The sequence below is a fragment of the Leopardus geoffroyi genome, chromosome B2 (assembly GCF_018350155.1).
Source record: "Leopardus geoffroyi isolate Oge1 chromosome B2, O.geoffroyi_Oge1_pat1.0, whole genome shotgun sequence".
NCBI classification, from domain to species: Eukaryota; Metazoa; Chordata; class Mammalia; order Carnivora; family Felidae; genus Leopardus; species Leopardus geoffroyi.
The window spans coordinates 57,674,136-57,693,583 of NC_059332.1; the positions used below are offsets into that span (position 1 = coordinate 57,674,136).

The following is a 19,448-nucleotide window of genomic DNA, read 5'->3' on the forward strand; positions in this document are numbered from 1 at the left end:
TCCCTCACATTTTTAAATCATGAGGAATAATACAAAAAGGGAAGAAAGTAATACTCTCTTTTTGTGATAGACCTTTTCCCCCCAATATAAATTTTCCCCAATATAAATACCCATAAAATTTGTAGTACTCCTCTAAGTTTCAGACCTAAAAATGATCCAGATTTAAATTTTTGTAAAATCAGTTTTACTTTCAAGTGAATTAATTTATTTTTTTTCTAGAACATGTGGAAATTATTTTTATCAATGACTTTTTAGAATTTTATTTATTTTTCTATATAAAATCCTAAACTATTAAGATAATCTGTAGATGGCGCTAGAGATTTGCTTTTCAGAGCCTCACATTTGAGGAGACCTTTCCAAAACAGACTTGAAATGAGGCGTAATGAAATATAATTAGTTAATAAGTTTTGTAACCATAAAATAAGTTCCCTGATGAAATAAAAATTTGAAATTTAAAATCCATGCTTTATAATATTTAAGAGTTGAATTTGGGGTAAAAGCATAGTCATGGTCATAGTGTGTAGGTTTTTTAAGTAGTCTCATTGAAACTTAGTCTAGACTTGCTAATGTTGCTCTGATAGTGGAACTAAAGGGAAATGACTACTAGCTTTCCTTCGCTATTTCACAGACATTCATATTACCTGCTTTCAAGAAATAGTTCTTATGACTTTGAAACCTGAAATAGAAAAGCTATGCACTTGCATTTTTCAAACTTATTTATTCTGTTGGCTGGAAGATCTGTATCATTGAAACATGGACCCATCTAAAATCTCCCCAAGCCTAGACAGACAGACCATTTCTATCTTGCAAACAAATAACACATTGTTTGAAAGTTTTGTTGTTGGCTTATGAATCCAAAACATTGTGTTTTGTTTTATATTAACATAAAACAGAAGGTTTTCTTGTTTTTGTTTTTTCCCTTGTCATTTTGGGGAGATAATGACTTATTTGATAAAGATAGCACAGACATTACCAGTTAGAGTAAAGAATGGTGAATCATAGGAAGAAGTCAGGTTTCCTTAATGGACAGCAGTAGTCTGATACACAATAGAAAGGGATACAAAGAAGAGAAAAATGTGCTGCATTTGAGGAATGAATATTTGCTGTGACTTTTTCAAGACCTCTTGTAAGGATCAAATGTTGTTTTTATAGTTTCAACCTTCAAACAGAACCTCTGGTATGTTTTGAGAGTTGGCCGTACCACCCATTGAATTACCTTAAAACATCTTCCTGTTGGTCCACAGGTTTTTAAGATGGGTTTGACATTGTTGGTGCCACTGTTACCAAAATCAGCAGAAAGTCTTTAATTCATTAAAGAATAGACCTAAATCTCTTTATCGTAAGCTTTCAAACATATCATGAATTACCAACTTGAAGAAGAAAGGAAAATGTTAAACATGATTAAGTGAGCTCTCTAGTTTTCCTGACAGTGGGGTAAAAAGTATTTTAGAAAGATAATTTCTCTCTCAAATTGCTGTTTGTACATCTGATTTACCATTTTATTCAGAAGTAATTCCAGGTATTTCTAAGTTAGAAAAATAAGCTTTTTAGAGTCCTTAATCTTGTATCCATCCATAGGCTTTTTCGTTGGTTAGTGAAGTTAGATAAAAATCAGTAAAGGCAAACTTGTAAGTCGATTGGAAACTTTAAAAAATTCAGCCTGAATATTAATATCTTCATGTTAAGAACAATGATCTTTATTTGGAAAAACAAGTGTAGTAAGGAAGTCCACACTCAAAAGTACATACAAGATTCTTCAGCTTAATATAATCACTGTTATACCATGAAACCAGAATATTTTGACCTCAAAGTATAGTTACATAGTTAAGGTGGTTAATAAACAGTGTAAGAGTCTCCATTATGTTAGTTTTTGAGTTTTATATTTGTTGCTATCTCTTTTTGTCATTTCAGTATGATTCATTGGATGAATGATTCTTGAGTTTTATATATATCAGGTGTGCGGGGTAAATGTAATTGTAACTTTGATGGATTGTCTGTGATCACACTATCACAGATCTTACCACCCTTCTCAGTGGAGAAACGTTACTCTATGCTTTGTTATTCTGTGTAGTATGCTAACAAAGTTCAGTTGCACTTGATTTAACCAGTATGGTTTTTTGTATTTTCTCATTCATACAAGTGGGGATGTATTTGACTTCTTAAAAGTTCCATTTTCATAGAATATTCTTTGAAAACTTGCTCCATGTTGAACTGACAGAGTGAAAAACAGAATGTCAGAAAATGATTTAATATTACTTGGGCATTTTTGACATTGGGTTTTTAAAAAATGTATTAAATCAAAGTTTTTTCCCTTCCCCCAGGTTTATGGTTGGCTGTGGGAGATGTGATGACTGGTTTCATGGTGATTGTGTTGGTTTAAGTCTTTGCCAAGCACAACAAATGGGAGAGGAAGACAAAGAATACGTGTGTGTGAAATGTTGTGCTGAAGAAGATAAAAAGACTGAAATAGTAGATGCAGATATTTTGGAAAACCAGGCTAAAGTTGAAGTCCATAGTGAAGATAGGACAATGGAATATGAAAAGCTTGGGTTATCAAAGCACACACCAACAAATGAAAAAACCAAATATATAGAAGATACAGTGAAGCACAAGGTCAAAATTTTAAAGCGGGTAAGGTGGTCATTAATGCATTCTTTTTATTTAAGAACTTTGTATGGACTGACAATTGGAAATTTCTTTGGGGTCTCCTGGATGGCTCAGTTCGTTGAGCATCTGATTCTTGATTTTGGCCGAGGTCATGATTCCAGGATCTTGGGATCAAACCCCGCATTGGGCTCCATGCTGAGTATGGAGCCTGGATGGGATTCTTCCTCCATCTCCCCACTGTCCCTTTTTCCTGCCCTCTCACTCTCTCGCACGTGCTCGTTCTCTCAAATAAATTTCTCTTTGGGTTTCATTGTTCTAAGAGTACCTTTTCAAATTTATTTTTCCATAAAAATGAATGGAATTTTATTTAAAATATTTTGGCAGTCTTGATGAAACCAGGTGGTGAAATCTTCAAAACACATAGATTTTATTTCTAACAGCGTCTTACGCAGTTTCTAGTCTCTAGTTTGGTACTTGGATTTTCTGTGGTAGGATGTGTATGTGATCTTGTGACATTAAGTGGTAATAAGCTCTACAGTGTACTTGATAATAAGCTTTTTTAAAAAAGTTTTCCAGCTCATAAGTATCTATCTACTAATTCTTAAACTATATTTGACATTGTCTTCAGGTAGAAGAGTTATTTTGTCTCTGTAAGGAAAAGTAAACTTAATTCTTTTGACATTGTCCCAGTGTTTGCTTGGAACCTTCACTTAATAATTTCTATCTTAGAGTTGTCAGTTTTCCCTAATCTTATATTTTTAACTGATTTCTGAAAGTATTTCCTAAATAGAAATTTCAAGATATTTAATCTATTACAGGAGAAATGTATAAAAGATTCAGTGCTATATCTGATTAAATTTTTATGTTTTATTGTCTGCCTTTTTGTTACCTATGAATTTTCTATTCTTATAGAAATTTGTTGTTTTATAATGCTAGCGAAGAGTACAGTGGCAACATATATAGGTGGATAGTCAACTATAATAATCCAAAAGACAGTGAACATGAATTGGAGAGTTAAGAAGGAAGTTTGGAAATCTTTTAGTTCAGCCATTTAGATTGAAGAATATAAGCATGTTTTCTCCAAAGTCATCTCCATTATTTACAAACTCAGTTTTTTGAGACATTCTTTATATAACAAAACTGGATTAAGTTGCAGTTTTCCAGTGCTTGTAGCACCCAGCAATTTCTGTCTGACCAGACTTTTTGAGAATCAGATTATGTCCTTCTGGCATTTGCTATTGCTTTCTCTGTTAATTTGATGAGCGCCAAAGTCACTGATGGTATAGAATTGAGAACTCCATTGAGAATAGTTTATAGCACATCTTTGGAAAACTTCTGTTAATCATTAACTATTAATCATCACTTCTTGGATATAATATTTTGACCATTTAGAAATATAGCTCATTGTTTTGTCATTTAGCTAAGTTATCTCCATCCTGTCTAAAAAGACATAAAACATTGTAAATGTTTTGAGAGACCACTCTGTCCACTCTCTGTGTCAGAAAAGAAGTTGAGGTTAGTCTGATTTTGTAAATACATGTGCCCTTCAAGTTATTACTGCTTCCTTTTCTTTTTACTGATGAACTCTGTTGAACTTTGTTTGGACTTGTCTGATTTTAGTTTCTGGAATCTGCTTTTTAAGTATCACTTCTTATCCCTAGATTTTATGTTGAACCATGTGTTGAGTTCCTATTGTGTGCCAAGTGTGGTACCAGACTTGGGTGTATAGCACTGATTAAGATATGTTCCTGGTCTCAAGTAATTCTAGTTGGAAAGATAGAAAATGAGTAAATAAAAAATGAGAGGATTCCTAGTCTAGAGAAAATTAGTGGTTTTTTTGTATGTACTCTAATTAAAACCTATGATTATATATGCCTATACACAGGGTTCTTCTCCCTGTCTTTCAAACACTACCATGATGTAATTAATTACTTTAAAGGGTCTTAGAATTCTAGTTCTCTAGTAGTTCTTTGTGGGCTATAATCAGGATGAGAATAGCAGGTATCCTGATGGTTTGTTCTACTTTATGGGAGCTAAAATTGCTAGTAGATACAATGAGAAAAAATTGAACACTTGCTGTAGATGGATGTGATTTCATTTGTTTTAGAAAGTGGTGAAGAACATAGATACCTATTTCTCCACAATCTCTCCCTCCTTTTTCCATATCCACAGCTAACTAAGAGAACTCTTATTATCTTGTATCTAATTTTCTTGCTAATATCACTACCTGGAAAATGATATCCATGTTTTTTAAGTTTTCCTTTATAGGCTATTATGTGTTCTACAGAAAATAGGTGCTTGACAAATGGATTTTGAATAAAAGGGCAAATCTCCTTTTTGCTACTAATTGAGAGTTATTTGTGTACATCTTTAAAAATAACCTTTTAAGTATTGGGCTAAAGAATATAATGTTTTCTGGGGTGCCTGGGTGACTTAGTCAGTTAAGCGTCTGACTTCCATTCAGGACATGATCTCGTGGTCCATGGTTTTGAGCCCTGTATCAGGCTCTGTGTTGATGGTGTGGAGCCTGCTGGTTTTCTCTCTTCCTTTCTCTTTCTGCCCCTCCCCCATTCACACTTTCTCTCTTTCCCAAGAATAAATAAACTTAAAAAAAAAAAAGAATATAATATTTGCTATCTTAATGGATTGTAATACTAATTAGGTTTAATTTTTTTTTTATCAATATACTCTTGAGCCTTGCTTTAGTAATTTTCATTCTAATGAATTAAATACTTTTTCCCCCCCTAGGAATCTGGTGAAGGCAAAAACTCATCAGACTGTAGAGATAGTGAAATAAAAAAATGGCAGCTAGCTCCTCTTCGAAAGATGGGACAACCGGTTTTACCTCGGAGATCCTCAGAAGAAAAAAGTGAAAAAATACCAAAAGAACCTTCAACTGTTATTTGTACAGGAGAAAAAGGTTCCAAACAAGGTAGTAAGATTAATAAAAATTATTATACACTAATAAAGTTATATTTATTTTATACACTATCAGTATATTTAGGGAAATTTAACCATTTTAATATTTTAATGACAACAAAAATATGTGATTTACCTTTCTTGAAATTAAAAACTATTGCTCTAAATTCTGGGAAGTACAATTGAATTTAATAAGACCCCACCCTCATGGCTCTTAAATACGAATAGTAGAAGACAGATAATAAGTAGACAAATGCTGTGCTCTATCACGGCATTTAGGCACTATGAAGAAAAAATATAGTATTGGGGTAAAGAATTTTGATTTTGAAAAAATCAAATGAGGTTGAAGTTGGTGAAGGAGGTATTGTTGGATTGTGAAGAGAGGAGAAAAAGTATAAAATAATGTTTGGGGAAGTGGGAAAACAAGTTTACCAGGAAAACTTAATAGGATTAGGGCAACAGATTGAGTTATCTACTTCAGATTTGTGGTTATGAATTTATAGGGACATCCGTTAGCATCAGTGTTTTTTCTCCAGTTGCCTTCAACTGTTTGTAGGCTGTTTGGGTGAAGGTTAAGGCTGGCTTTCACCAGGTTGTGGTTTTGCAAATACAGATGTTTAAAGCAGAGAGGATAAAGGTGTTTTGAATGCAAGGGTGTGGTAATAATGTTGGACTGTTTAATTAAAGTTTGTTATGTGGGAAAATGAGGATACAAATGGTAAAAAATGATAGATTTAAGTTGGGGTATCTTGGCTCAGTAGAAGAGCATGCGACTCTTGATCTTGGGGTTGTGAATTTAAGCTCCATGTGTAAAGATTACTTAAAAAATAAAATCTAAAAAAAAAAAAACTGTTGGAATGAAGAGATTCTAGAATAAATAAGTCGGTATGTTAGAAGGTCAGAGTAGTGAGATGTTTCACATTGAGACTTTGGAGATGTTACATGAATTAGTAATGTTGGAATGAAAAATCATTTGAAAAGCTTAACATGTCAGATTAACAATATCAAGCACAATTGTTTTAAAACCAGAGATGATTCATCAATTTTGTGGTACTGGAAAATTCATTAAATTATCTGCTCACCTAATAAATTCAGATCATATTTTCTAAATAGTTTTTAAAATTTTTGTTTTTGAAGATTTTATTTTTAAGTAGTCTCTACACCCAACGTGGGGCTCCAACTCACAACCCCAAGATCAACAGTCTCACGTTCCACTGACTGAGCCAGCCTGGAGCCCCTCTAAATAGTTTTTTAAAAGTTAATATTATATTATGTGAAAAGAAACTAGCTCTAAAAACCATTATCTAAAATGGGAAAAGGTGGGGGTGCTTGGCTGGCTCAGTCAGAATAGTGTGTGACTCTTGATCTCAAGGTTATGAGTTTGAGCCCCACATGGGGTATAGAGATTACTTAAATTAAAAAAATAAAATGGGTAAAGGGCATATGCACTTCATAGGGCCACTTTTTAGTCACTTAATTTATAATTAAAATTCATTTGAATTAGAATTTTTTTGGTGAGGTATAATTGGCATATAACATTAGTTTCCAGCATATGACAATAATTTGATATTTGTATGTATTGCAGAATGGTCACGATAAGTCTAGTTAACATGTCACCATATGTAGAATAGAATTTTAATGTCAGGAATATTTCAATATGGGTTCTGATGTTATTTCTATTTTTTAAAAAATGTTTATTTTGAGAGAGAGTGCGCACATACATGTGCACAAGCGGGGGAGGGGCAGAAAAAGGGAGAGAGAGAATCCTAAGCAGGCTCTGTGCTGTCAGAGCAGAGAGCCTGTTGTGGGGCTCCGTCTCACCAACGATGAGGTCATGACCTGAACCAAGTTAAGGGTCAGATGCTTAACCGATTGAGCCACCCAGGTACCCCCTGATCTTATTTCTAAATAGTGATTTTTTAATCAGTCAATTTTGTTTAGAAGGTTAACAGTATGCACTAAAAAGGAAGATATCTTTTTAAAAACAGTTTAATGAATTTTGTTATTTGTTTAAATTAGGGGCTCATGAGAAGCAAGAGATAAGAAAGAAGAAAATTGAAAAGGGAGTGCCTAATGTGCATCCTCCTGCTACTTCTACTTCTAAGCCTTCTGCAGATCAGATCAGACAAAGTGTCAGACATTCTCTTAAAGACATTCTTATGAAAAGGTAACACACGTTATTATTGTAGAGGATTGAATCACATATGCTTACTATATGCTTATTATTGTATTTGAAGAATAATTGAATTATTCTAATTTTAAGACTTACAGAGTCCAATTTGAAGGTGCCAGAGGAAAAAGCAGCAAAAGTTGCCACAAAAATTGAAAAAGAGCTCTTCTCTTTTTTTCGGGACACAGATGCTAAATATAAGAACAAATACAGAAGTTTGATGTTCAATCTGAAAGATCCTAAAAACAATGTAAGTATGTTTTGTTCATGTCTATACCTGTTTAAGCTTCCAGCTTTCCTGAATATATTGGAATTTAAGATTATAATGCAACAGATCTATAATTTATTTCTTAAAGTGAGACTGTGTCATTTTATTATTTTTTATTTAAAAAAATATTTTTTTTTTAACATTTTTTTATGTTTTGAGAGCGAGAGAGAGCATGAGCTCTGAGCTGAAGTCCAACACTTAACTGCCACCCTGGCACCTTGAGACTGTGTCATTGTTTTAAAAAATTTTTTTCAGTATTTAATTTTGAGAGAGAGAGAGACAGAGTATGAGTGGGGGAGGGGCAGAGAGAGAAGGAGACACAGAATCTGAAGCAGGCTCCAGGCTCCGAGCTGTCAGCACAGAGCCTGACATGGGACTCAAACTCATGAACTGTGAAATCATGACCTGAGCTGAAGTTGGACACTTAACTGAACTGAGCCACCCAGGTGCCCCGAGACTGTGTCGTTTTAATAGTCTTTGGCTACTGCACTGAATTATGAATTCTGAATAGTGGTAACTAGTGTTCTATAATGAGTCTATTAAAATGTAAACTGCTAAGTCTGTCTTAACCTGATTTATGTGAATTTTCTTTCCATTATGTCCCTTATTTAATCCAATTTATTAAAAATTTACTCAAATGTATTTTTTAAAAACTCTGTTAAGCCAAAATTCATAACAAATACTGTAATGGTACTTTGTTTGTTTGTTTGTTTTTGAGGGTAGGGGAAGGGGCAGGGTGAGAGGGAGAGAGAATCCCAAGCAGTCTCTGAGCAGTCAGCTGAACTCAGGAATTGTGAGATCATGACCTGACCTGACACCAGGAGTTGGATGCTTAACTTATTGAGCCACCCAAGCGCCCCACTATAATGGTACTTCTGATTTGAATCTAAAAGCAGAGCAGCAGTACTTAAAAAAAAAAAAAAATTATGTAAAAAATACTATTTTAAAACGTTTCGTTGGGACACCTGGGTGCCTCAGTCAGCTGAGCGTCTGACTTCAGCTCGGATCATGATTTCACAGTTCACAAGTTCCAACGCTGTGTGGGCTCTGTGCTGACAGCTCAGAGCCTGGAGCCTGCTTCGGATTCTGTGTCTCCTTCTCTCTCTGCCCCTCCCCCACTCGTACTCTGTCTCTATCTCTCAAAAATAAACATTAAAAAAAAACATTTTGTTAATTTAAATAAGACTTTAATTCTAAATATCTTTTAGCAGTGAGGCAAATATTAATTGAACTGTTAATCATTTTCTGGCATTTCTTGTTCGAGACTTAGAGGAAATCTAAAAGCTATGTATATGAATGCAAACTCCTTACGTATTTGCTTAAGTTTTATAAGATTTTCACTTAAGTGATAACAGTTTGTCAATTTGTATAATGATAGTTGCAATAGTATGTGATATGAGGTATTTTGTTAAAGTATATACTAACAGCTACTTAAGAGAAATCTACATTGTATAATCTGCCATCATAGTCCAGGGGATCAGATACTTCTTGAATTATATAGTCTGGAAGCTTTTCTTCAGTAAGTAAACATTTATTTCCATTGGGTTTCTTTCTTGCAGTTGGTTCTTTGCTCTGGAGTCCCTCCCAAGCCTGTTAAAATTTAAACTATGAAATCTTAAAAATATGAAAGACCTCACATTCAATAAAATTCTTTTATGTGGTACCTTGCTATTTACTACAGGTTGGCTATTATGACAGAGTATCACTGGGAATACGCTGAGACAGAATCTTCTTTTGGGGGAGGGTGGGAGTAGGGGAACAGTTTTAATACAGTTTTTGGATAGATGTTGTAATGGTTCTACTGTTCCTGTTTCTTCACTATGTGTTGATATTTTTACATTTATTTTTTAAATGTTTATTTATTTATTTTGAGAGAGAGAGAGAGGGAGTATGAGTGGGGAGGGTCAGAAAGAGAAAGGGAGAGAGAGAATCCCAAGCAAGCTCTGCATTGTTAACGCAGTTTGTGATCCCACGAACCAAGAAATCATGACCTGAGCCGAAATCAAGAGTCAGATGTTTAACCAGCTGAGCTACGCAGGTGCCCCTGTGTTGATTTTTTATATGAAAGGTGTGTTTGTTATCTTAGATGAAAAGTTCCTAGAATATAAGGTTGTCAGTAAATCTCTTTGTAGTAGATGATTTATAAATAGACATTTGTAAATCTGGTTTAAATATTGCATCTTTATTTATTACAAATTTTTATACAGCAGTTCCAATTTCTTTTAAAAATGTTTTCTCCCCTTTTTATTCCCATTTTTAAATATTTCCAGATATTATTTAAAAAAGTACTGAAAGGAGAAGTAACCCCTGATCATCTTATAAGAATGAGTCCAGAAGAACTAGCTTCTAAAGAGTTAGCTGCTTGGAGACGGAGAGAAAACAGACATGTAAGATTATCTATGAATATGTGTTTGGCTATGTCAGAACCTGTATTTTTCAGCCATAGGGGAGAAATTATATATATACACAGAGGTAATTTAACAGAGTGCGCAGTAATACAGACTTCCTGTTCTATGCTTCTTCTAAATTACCTATCTTCCATTAACTGAGTTCTTAAATTTAATCTTTTGTTTTCCCTATCTCTGCTGCTTTTTTCTCATTTTCTTCAGTTAGAAGGTTACATAATTAACTTGTGTTTTGTTATATTTCATAAATCAGAAAGATGAGAAATTAGACACATTTTTTCTTAATCACGTCTATACTTTTCAGAAGCACAATTTGAAGGTATAATGAATATTGGTAATTTGTAGTACTAGAGTAAGTCAAAATGAAAATTTTACAGGTTTATAATCCCTTATTATTTCAAATTTCAAACACCAAAAGGTCAGAAAAACAAGGATTTTTTTTCCCTTAACACATTTATTGATAAAACCTGACCCAAATTGTCACGTATGGATGCTCATATTTACAGAAATGTTGTGGGCTTAAGTAGCTCTGTCCCAGGTCTGACTGAGGTGTTATGTAACATAAATAGTATGTGCAGCATAGTCCATTTTTTTTTTTAATTTTTTTTTTTTTTTCAACGTTTATTTTTATTTTTTTTGGGACAGAGACAGAGCATGAACGGGGGAGGGGCAGAGAGAGAGGGAGACACAGAATCGGAAACAGGCTCCAGGCTCTGAGCTATCAGCCCAGAGCCTGACGCGGGGCTCGAACTCACAGACCGCGAGATCGTGACCTGGCTGAAGTCGGACGCTTAACCGACTGCGCCACCCAGGCGCCCCAGCATAGTCCATTTTTAAAATTAAAAAGTTCTGAAAGTCACCAGTGCCAGGAGTTTTCATTTAGGTGTTGTGAACTTGAAATACCTTTAAAGATTGATTAAGTGAATGTGTGACTTAGGGTTATTGTGGCAGTGGGATAACCACATTATCTACTAGTTTGATTACAGTGGCCTCAGAATATTGGCTTTTTAAAATTTACTTATTTTTTATTTTTGAGAGAGAAAGAGCATGAGCAGGGGAGAGGGGCAGAGAGAGAGAGAGAGAGAGAGAATAGTAAGCAGGCTCCATGCTTAGTGCAGAGCCTGACGTGGGGCTCGATCCCATGATCTGAGCAAAATCACGAGTTGTAGGCTCAACCGACTGAGCCACTCAGGTGCCCTAGAATGTTAGCTTTTCATTCTAGAAAAGTATTGGTTATTTACAGTTCATAGGAATTCTACATGATTTACCTGATTCTTTTTTCCATAATACTTGCATCTCAGGTATTAAGCCTCCATGTGGATCTTCTGCTAAATCTAGTTTGAAGCACAGGGCCTTGATTTCATATATTACACTTATTCACATGTTTCTTCACTTTCACCCTGTGTAATTTTTCCTCTTAATTTGGAAATAGTATCACCTCATCTTTCTCTCCATGTCCCAAATATGTACACACCTCTCTTCTGCATTGAAATGTGGCTGCGAGTATTACCTGCTTTGGAGACCAGCTTGTTCTTCCTTTAGGCCATGTATCTGATTTCTTTCTTTAAAGGATGATTTGCATATAACAAAGGCAAAATAAATGACCATCTTTACCTTTCTTAACCTGTTTCACTCTCAGCTACTTTTTACTAGTTTTTGCTACACTAGTTTTTGCTGTACTTGCTTATTGTGTTGCCAGGCTTGTTCATCGTCACAAAGTAAGCTTGGTCAGGAGAAAACTGATAGGGGACTACCTGATAATTTTTGGTATTTGAATAAACTTCCACTATTTGGGGGAGTGTTAAGAACATCAAGTTAGGAATCTGAGGAAAATAATTCCCATTTCCCTTTGGCAGCTGCTACTATACTAAATCAGAAAGCAGGTAAATATCATGTTTCAACCCTTTGCAAATTACATTGCACTTCAGCTCCCTCTGGTTAATTTATGTGTGAACTTCTCATGGCTTATAAACCCAGCACTTAAAACAGTCTCTGACATTTGTAAGTATTCAGTGTATATGTGTTGTTTGAGAGACCACCTAAAGATTAAAAATCATCTATGATGATTTTTTTCATTTTTAGATAAGCTCTTACTATTTAAAGCTGTACATTTGGAAATATGTATATTTCAATTGTGAAATGTTTCTTTAAAATATTTCCTTTAGACCATAGAGATGATTGAGAAAGAGCAGAGAGAAGTGGAAAGACGGCCAATCACAAAAATAACTCATAAAGGTGAAATAGAAATTGAGAGTGATGCCCCAATGAAGGAACAGGAAGCAGCCATGGAGATTCAGGTAAAAATTATAATAGTGTCATGTTTGTAGTGCTCTAAACATGAAGATTCAGTGATTTATTTGCCTCAGATGTTCTTTAAGTCGAAAGAAGATTTTTAAAAATATATATATTTTAAAGTAGTTTATTTCATTGGTTTCATGGTTTTTTGAGAGTGTTTACAGTATTGTTTCTTTGTATGTGAAGTGCAGGCTATCTGCATCACAGGCACCTCTTAAGCACTTGTTTAAATGTAGATTCTCAGGATCTGTAGGACTTTGCGAATTCTTCAGTAGGCCTATAAATCTGTAGGTGCTTCTTAGACTGGTTTGAGAGTGTGGTACAACTTTTCTTATTTTCAAATATCAGTGAGAAAATAATAGGAAATCTTGTTAGAGGCCTTAAAGAATGAAGACTGAAAAATGTCTTGAGTTTTTGCTCTACTTTAAGTCATAATTAATATCTAGCATTTATTTTATAAAGAAATAGTGAAAAACAACCTGTGAATGGAATAGCTTTCATGTATCAATATGAAATATAAGTTGATTTTTAATAATCGGGACAAAATTTTGTCTGCTGAAACTTTTTATTCCTTTTTTAGGAACCTACAGCTAACAAGTCATTGGAGAAGACAGAAGGATCTGAAAAACAGAAAGAAGAGATTGATTCTATGTCTAAAGATACCACTAGTCAACATAGACAACATCTTTTTGATCTTAACTGTAAAATTTGCATAGGTAATTGGAAATTTTTCCTTTCTTCTTTTTTTTTAATGTTTATTTTAGAGAGAGAGAGAGAGAGAGAGAGACAGTACGAGTTTGGCGGGGAGGGGTAGAGAGAGGGAGACACAGAATCTGAAGCAGGCTCCAGGCTCTGAGCCATCAGCACAGCCCAACACGGGGCTCAAACTCAGGAACAGTGAGATCATGACCTGAGCCGGAGTTGGACGCTCAACTGACTGAGCCACCGAGGCACTCTTGGAAATTTTTCTTTCTGAAATGTTGCTTTCACTTTGAAAGGGGGATACTTGTATTTATAATCTAAATAGGTTTTTGTTTTCTCTGTACTGGTGGTGGGGTACCTGCTCACTCCTTTTGAGGAGTAGCACAGTTTTAGAATGACTGCTCTTCAGAGTTGAGGTATAGTTTGATACTATCATATAGTTTGTTATCTAGAATTAATTGTATTATGTAAGATCTGAACTAAACCAACTCAGAGTCAAAAGACTAGAATTTAAGCATTAGAATAGGCATCAGAACTGTTGCACAGTTGTGATGGTATTGTCATTTACTAGGTGAAGGAATAAAACAGCATTCATATTTTATTATTATATATAACAAATGAAACAAATCCCAAAATATCTTTTCTCTAGTATTCTTATATCTGGCCATTCATTCAGTAAATATTTACTGAAATCTTTTTTGCCGAGCACTTTCTGGTGCAGGGAATATAGTGGTGAATGAGTCAGATATTATCCAGGCTTTAAGAGAAACCATAAAGCCTAGTGGGAAAGACAGGCAGGTGATGATTTGAGTAGAAGTATAGTCATAAGTGTCTTTAGCTAGCAGGAAGACTTAGCCTAGAGTGAGGCATTGGGGAGACTTGAATTGATATTTAAGCTGAGACATGAAGACTGAAAGGGGAAGACCATTCTGAATACTGGGAATGGCATGAGCTTGAATTGAATTCAAGAAGAGGAGAGAGGCATATGATTTGTTTGAAGAGATACTTTAGGGATCACATTTTGTATTATTGCCTTTCGAACTTCAGATTGTGACTTCTTAGTGAAATCAAGTTAGTAAGTAGTTACTAGCATTTCAAAAACAAAAACAATATGAAATACCACAGTGAATTACTCTTATAAAGATGTGTACCATTTTGTGAAACTTTAATTCTGGTTATTTATATATAACCAAAATAATACACACATACACACACGTGTATATACACACACATACACAGATGTGTTGAGTGTGTGTGTGTGTATAAGTAATGGATCATGAGATAAAATATGACTTTACAGATCATGATCAGAATACTGAAAATCTACTTTTACAGCCACATCGAAGATTTTGGTCTTTTATCTAAGAGCAGTGGATACTGATTGAAGGGTTTTTTAGCAAGGGAATGGCATGATCAAATTGGAATTTTATGAAGATCTCTCCGACTGTGGTGAGAAGGTATTACAGTGGGAGAAGCCAAGGGAGGAAGGAGGGAAACTCGATAGGAAGCCTCTGCACTAGTCCAATGTGAGATGAAGATGGTTTTAATTAGAGTGATTAGAGCAGTAATTGGAGATGGAAGTAAGTGGAGGCTTTGAGATAATCACGTTAGGTAATATTGATAGATGCTAGAGATGGGCTAGATTTAGGGCATAAGAAATAGGGATGTATAAGGAAGAATTTAAATTATATTAATAATCATATCTTCTCAAAATCGTGTCTATATATTTTACCGTCTGTACAAGATTAAAGACTTAAAGGGCAGAGAGAATGTTTTTAGACTTTGTTGTTCTTTTTTTTAAGTTTATTTATTTGAGAGAGACAGAGATGGCTCAGGTGGGGGAAGAGGTAGCAAGAGAGGGAGACAGGCTCCTCACTGTCCGCTTGGAGCCTGACATGGGATCGAACCCACGAAAACCCAGGAGATCATGACCTGAGCTGAAATCAAGAGTTGGATGCTTAACCGACTAAGCCACCTAAGCTCCCCGAGACGTTACTATTCTTAAAGAAAGCTATCCATGGTCTAATAGTATTTTTAAGTTCACCCATGTAGTTCTATCTTAATAAAAATACTTAGTGATTTCTATTAACTTTAATAATTTCCATGGTAATATTTTAGTAAATGTAATGTTAGCACAAAAAACATTTGTTAAACACTACTAGACCTAACCTATTTTCAGAAAGTTTGAGTGATTTGTTTCCTTCTTGGTGCTATAGCCTAAAACCAGTGTCATTTTTTAAACTTTACTAACATTTTTCATGTTTAGTAACTGTACTATGCATTTATGTTATGAGCTGCTGCTATATGTAACACAAAGTAGGATACAGATTTTTTTTACTCAGTTCTTTTTCAAGTAACTTCTCTTGGAATTTGGTGTAATTTAGTTTAAAATTGGTAGGGGGTCACCTGGGTGGCTCAGTTTGTTGAGCATCTGACTTTTGATTTCAGCTCGGGGTCATGTTCCCAGTATTGTGGGATTAAGCCCTGCATCTGGTTCTACGCTGAGTGTGGAGCCTGCCTGGATTCTCTCTCTCTCCCCCTGACCCCCTCCCCTGCTTGCCTTTTCTCTCTCTAAATAAAAAAAAGAAAAATTGCTAGGGAATCAAGAAACTTAGTTTAAAAATGTTTGTTTATTTATTTTGAGAGAGATAGCGATAGCACAAGCAGAGGAAGGGCAGAGACAGAGAGGGAGAGAGAATCCCAAGCAGGCTCCATGTTGTCAGCACAGAGCCCGGTATGGGGCTCCATCTCAGAAACCGTGAGATCGTGACCTGAGCCAAAAGCAAGAGTCAGATGCTTAACCGACTGAGCCACCCAGGTATCCCAAGAAACTTATTTTAGATTCTAGTTATAATGTTTCCATTTCAGCTTATCTAAGTTGCTTAATATCCTTTTTCCCTAATTTTTCACATCAGTTAGAGAGATGTAACATAACACAGCATGAGAAATGATGATAGTTAAAAATTACCCCAGGAAATCTAAGGTTATGCAACAATTCCATCAGAAACACTGAATAACTCTTGAAGTGAAATGGATGAAGTTACAGGAATTTCGGTTTACAAAAATGGTATGTTTGGTGTCATCTGATGTTAGGTCGAATGGCACCACCTGTAGATGATCTTTCTCCAAAAAAAGTTAAAGTTGTTGTTGGAGTATCTCGTAAACATTCAGATAACGAAGCGGAAAGTATAGCAGATGCACTGTCTTCAACCTCAAACATCTTGGCTTCTGAATTCTTTGAAGAGGAAAAACAAGAGTCTCCGAAATCAACATTCTCTCCTGCCCCACGGTAATTTTCTCTTAGCTGTAACTTCAATAATTATTATAGATCTTTGCCAAATTATACTTGGATGTCTTCAAATATGGAAAAGTGACATATTTCTTAGGAACCTTTCTTTTGAGAAAAGAACTGTACCTTCTTAAACATTAAACTAATTGAGATAAAAGAATAAGACTTAAAATTAATTTAGAGATTTGAGTCTGTGTGTGGGGACTTGACTTTAAAATTCCTTTTAATTATGTTGGTCCCGAGAGGTGGAAGATAGGTCATTAAATAAAAATTGCTCACACGTCTCTGTACCTTCATCTGAGCCACCCGTGAAGGATATTGTAAGTCATGACTATGTAAATATGAACGTACTTTCATCTTTAATCAATAGCCTTTATGTATTTTGGCTTTCTTGACATGCTAAAATAGAAATAATTGATGACTTAGTAGAAAATGTATTTATTCATGACCATATCTTTAGGCTGAAAATTTCTAATGTCCTGTTTTAGACCAGAGATGCCTGGAACTGTTGAAGTTGAGTCTACCTTCCTGGCTCGATTGAACTTTATCTGGAAAGGTTTTATCAACATGCCTTCTGTAGCAAAATTTGTTACCAAAGCCTACCCAGTATCTGGTTCCCCTGAGTATTTGACAGAGGTACTGTGAACTTTTCTTGCCGTTTTCTGCTTGGGTTGACATATGTGCTTCCAAAAGAAGTAGGAGAGAAAATGATATTATAAATAATAATGTTTTCATTCATAAGTATGTTGACAGTGATGCTTAGAACCATTCAATTAATGAAATTTTGAGTTCACAACTGAAGTTTTTGAACTGTAGATAACTGTATTCTGAAAGTTTTCACCCTACAAATCCTGTACTGTAAGATGTATGTCAGAGAATTAAAAATTAATGAGAGTCTGCATGGATATCATGAGTTTTTCTTTAAAGGATTGACCTACTTAGTATGGACTTCAGTGTTAGCCTGTCAAGAAGATTTTTTTCCATGTTAACAAGTCTAATTCTCCTGTTGCTTATGTTTCCCCTACTGCATGACTACAGCTCTTATCTGCCTCTATCTGTGAATGAGATGTAGGTGATAGTTGAAACATTACAGTAAGGTGATAGTCCCATGAGACCCAATGATCATAGTTGCTCCAGGTACCCTTGGTTGGTTTTATACCTGAAAGAATTGGATGGAACTGTCATGCAACATTTATGGAAAATAAGCAGTTACAGTATTATATTATGAAAAATGAGAAAGTATGACATTTTTTAACTATTTTGAAAAGTTGTGTTTTTCTTTTGTTTTAGGAAGTAGGAAAATAATTCAGTACATGTACTGTATTTTTGTTGAGATTGTATTTTCTGTTATGTTTGTATCTAAACTGTTCCATCCATTCTCAGTGTCCTGATCATGAAGGCAAAAATTAAAAAAGAAAAAAAATTCTTTCCAGTATTTCAAAAGTCTTAAATTGTATATATGCCTATTTTTCTTTAAAGACTAACAAACTTTTCTTTATATTAGGCTGAAATTAGTTTAAGTGTAATGGTGCCTAACGTTGATCAGTTTATTTGTTTAGCATTGTGTTTTAATAAACAACGTAATTATTACTTTTACATTTAGTTTGCTTGGCAAATAATATTTTAGAAACGTTGATTTTATAAGAGGAAAATTAAATGGACCCATGATGCTTTTCTTTTTGAACAAATATCTTTAGAAATTTAGTCTTTGATCAGTGGTGAAGAGAACTCTTCTTTTAAATTGGAAAGAAGTCCTGAACTATGGAATTTGAATTTAAACAAAACTATTCTCCTTTCTTAGTTTCTAAGGTTGCTTTCCAGAATTCCACCTCTGCTTTTTACTACTTTTAGTTTAGGACTACAGTCCCAAATAAAATATTAAAGCAATTAATAATTTAAATACACTTAAATCAAATTTACTATCAATTAATTATGCTTTCTATGAATTTTTTCAGCTTCATAGAAAAATAGAAAAACACTGATGAAAGTTTTAAATATTTTCAGTTACACAGTTCTTCACTTAATTTAGGTATAGTCATCTGTTTTCAGAAAATTCTCCTGTTAAAAAAAACTTGCAGTATTACAGTGTTCTGTACTGTGAACTTGCAGTATTACAGTGTTCTGTACTGTGCAGAAATACACTCTATAATTATACTTGGTAACTTCTGAAATCTAGCTGTTAATGATTAAATGATATCCTTGCCCACTACCACCAAAAAAGGGGTGAGGGGGTAGGAATGGGCGGAATAGAAAAACAATCTCTAATATTCTGAAATCTGTTGTACTCTTCCTGGATTGTCGGCGTGTCTTTTGCTTGCCACTGCTTCACTTTCCTGTGCCTGTTTTTCCTACTGGGAACTGACATGACCTCAGATTCTATCTCACATGTATCTTGGGCACCAACCTTGGTTATTTGAGGTTGACAATTGAGGCACCCAGCTTGGTTATTTGAGGTTGACATTAGAGGTAAATCCTGATTGCTATCCCTGTACTTTGTTATGTTCTATGATGCAAATCTTTTTATTTACTTGTTTTTTATTACCAATTTTAAATTAGTCTTAGAGTAAATTATGAATATTACAGTAAAGATATTCTGTATATACTGATCACCTTCATTTTTTACTGTAGGATCTACCAGATAGTATTCAAGTAGGTGGCAGGATATCACCTCAGACAGTTTGGGATTATGTTGAAAAAATTAAAGCATCAGGAACCAAGGTAAGGAAAATTACTTTTGTTACACCTGCATGAGAGAGCACTTGAAAACTAAATCATGAGAGTTCTTATGCAGGG

General features: G+C 34.6%; 1 protein-coding gene across 6 annotated transcripts in view; it reads left to right on the top strand.

Annotated features, from left to right (window-relative positions):
• Nucleotides 1-19,448, top strand: part of PHF3 (PHD finger protein 3) — an 82,242-nt gene that overhangs the window by 57,546 nt on the left and 5,248 nt on the right. For all 6 annotated transcript variants that reach the window (XM_045498662.1, XM_045498664.1, XM_045498666.1 and 3 more), the window contains 10 exons: nt 2,322-2,631; nt 5,356-5,539; nt 7,546-7,693; nt 7,790-7,946; nt 10,235-10,351; nt 12,535-12,666; nt 13,245-13,380; nt 16,460-16,655; nt 17,144-17,291; nt 19,284-19,373. In XM_045498662.1, the coding sequence (XP_045354618.1) occupies nt 2,322-2,631; nt 5,356-5,539; nt 7,546-7,693; nt 7,790-7,946; nt 10,235-10,351; nt 12,535-12,666; nt 13,245-13,380; nt 16,460-16,655; nt 17,144-17,291; nt 19,284-19,373 (1,618 nt within the window). The remainder of the gene's footprint in view (nt 1-2,321; nt 2,632-5,355; nt 5,540-7,545; nt 7,694-7,789; nt 7,947-10,234; nt 10,352-12,534; nt 12,667-13,244; nt 13,381-16,459; nt 16,656-17,143; nt 17,292-19,283; nt 19,374-19,448) is intronic.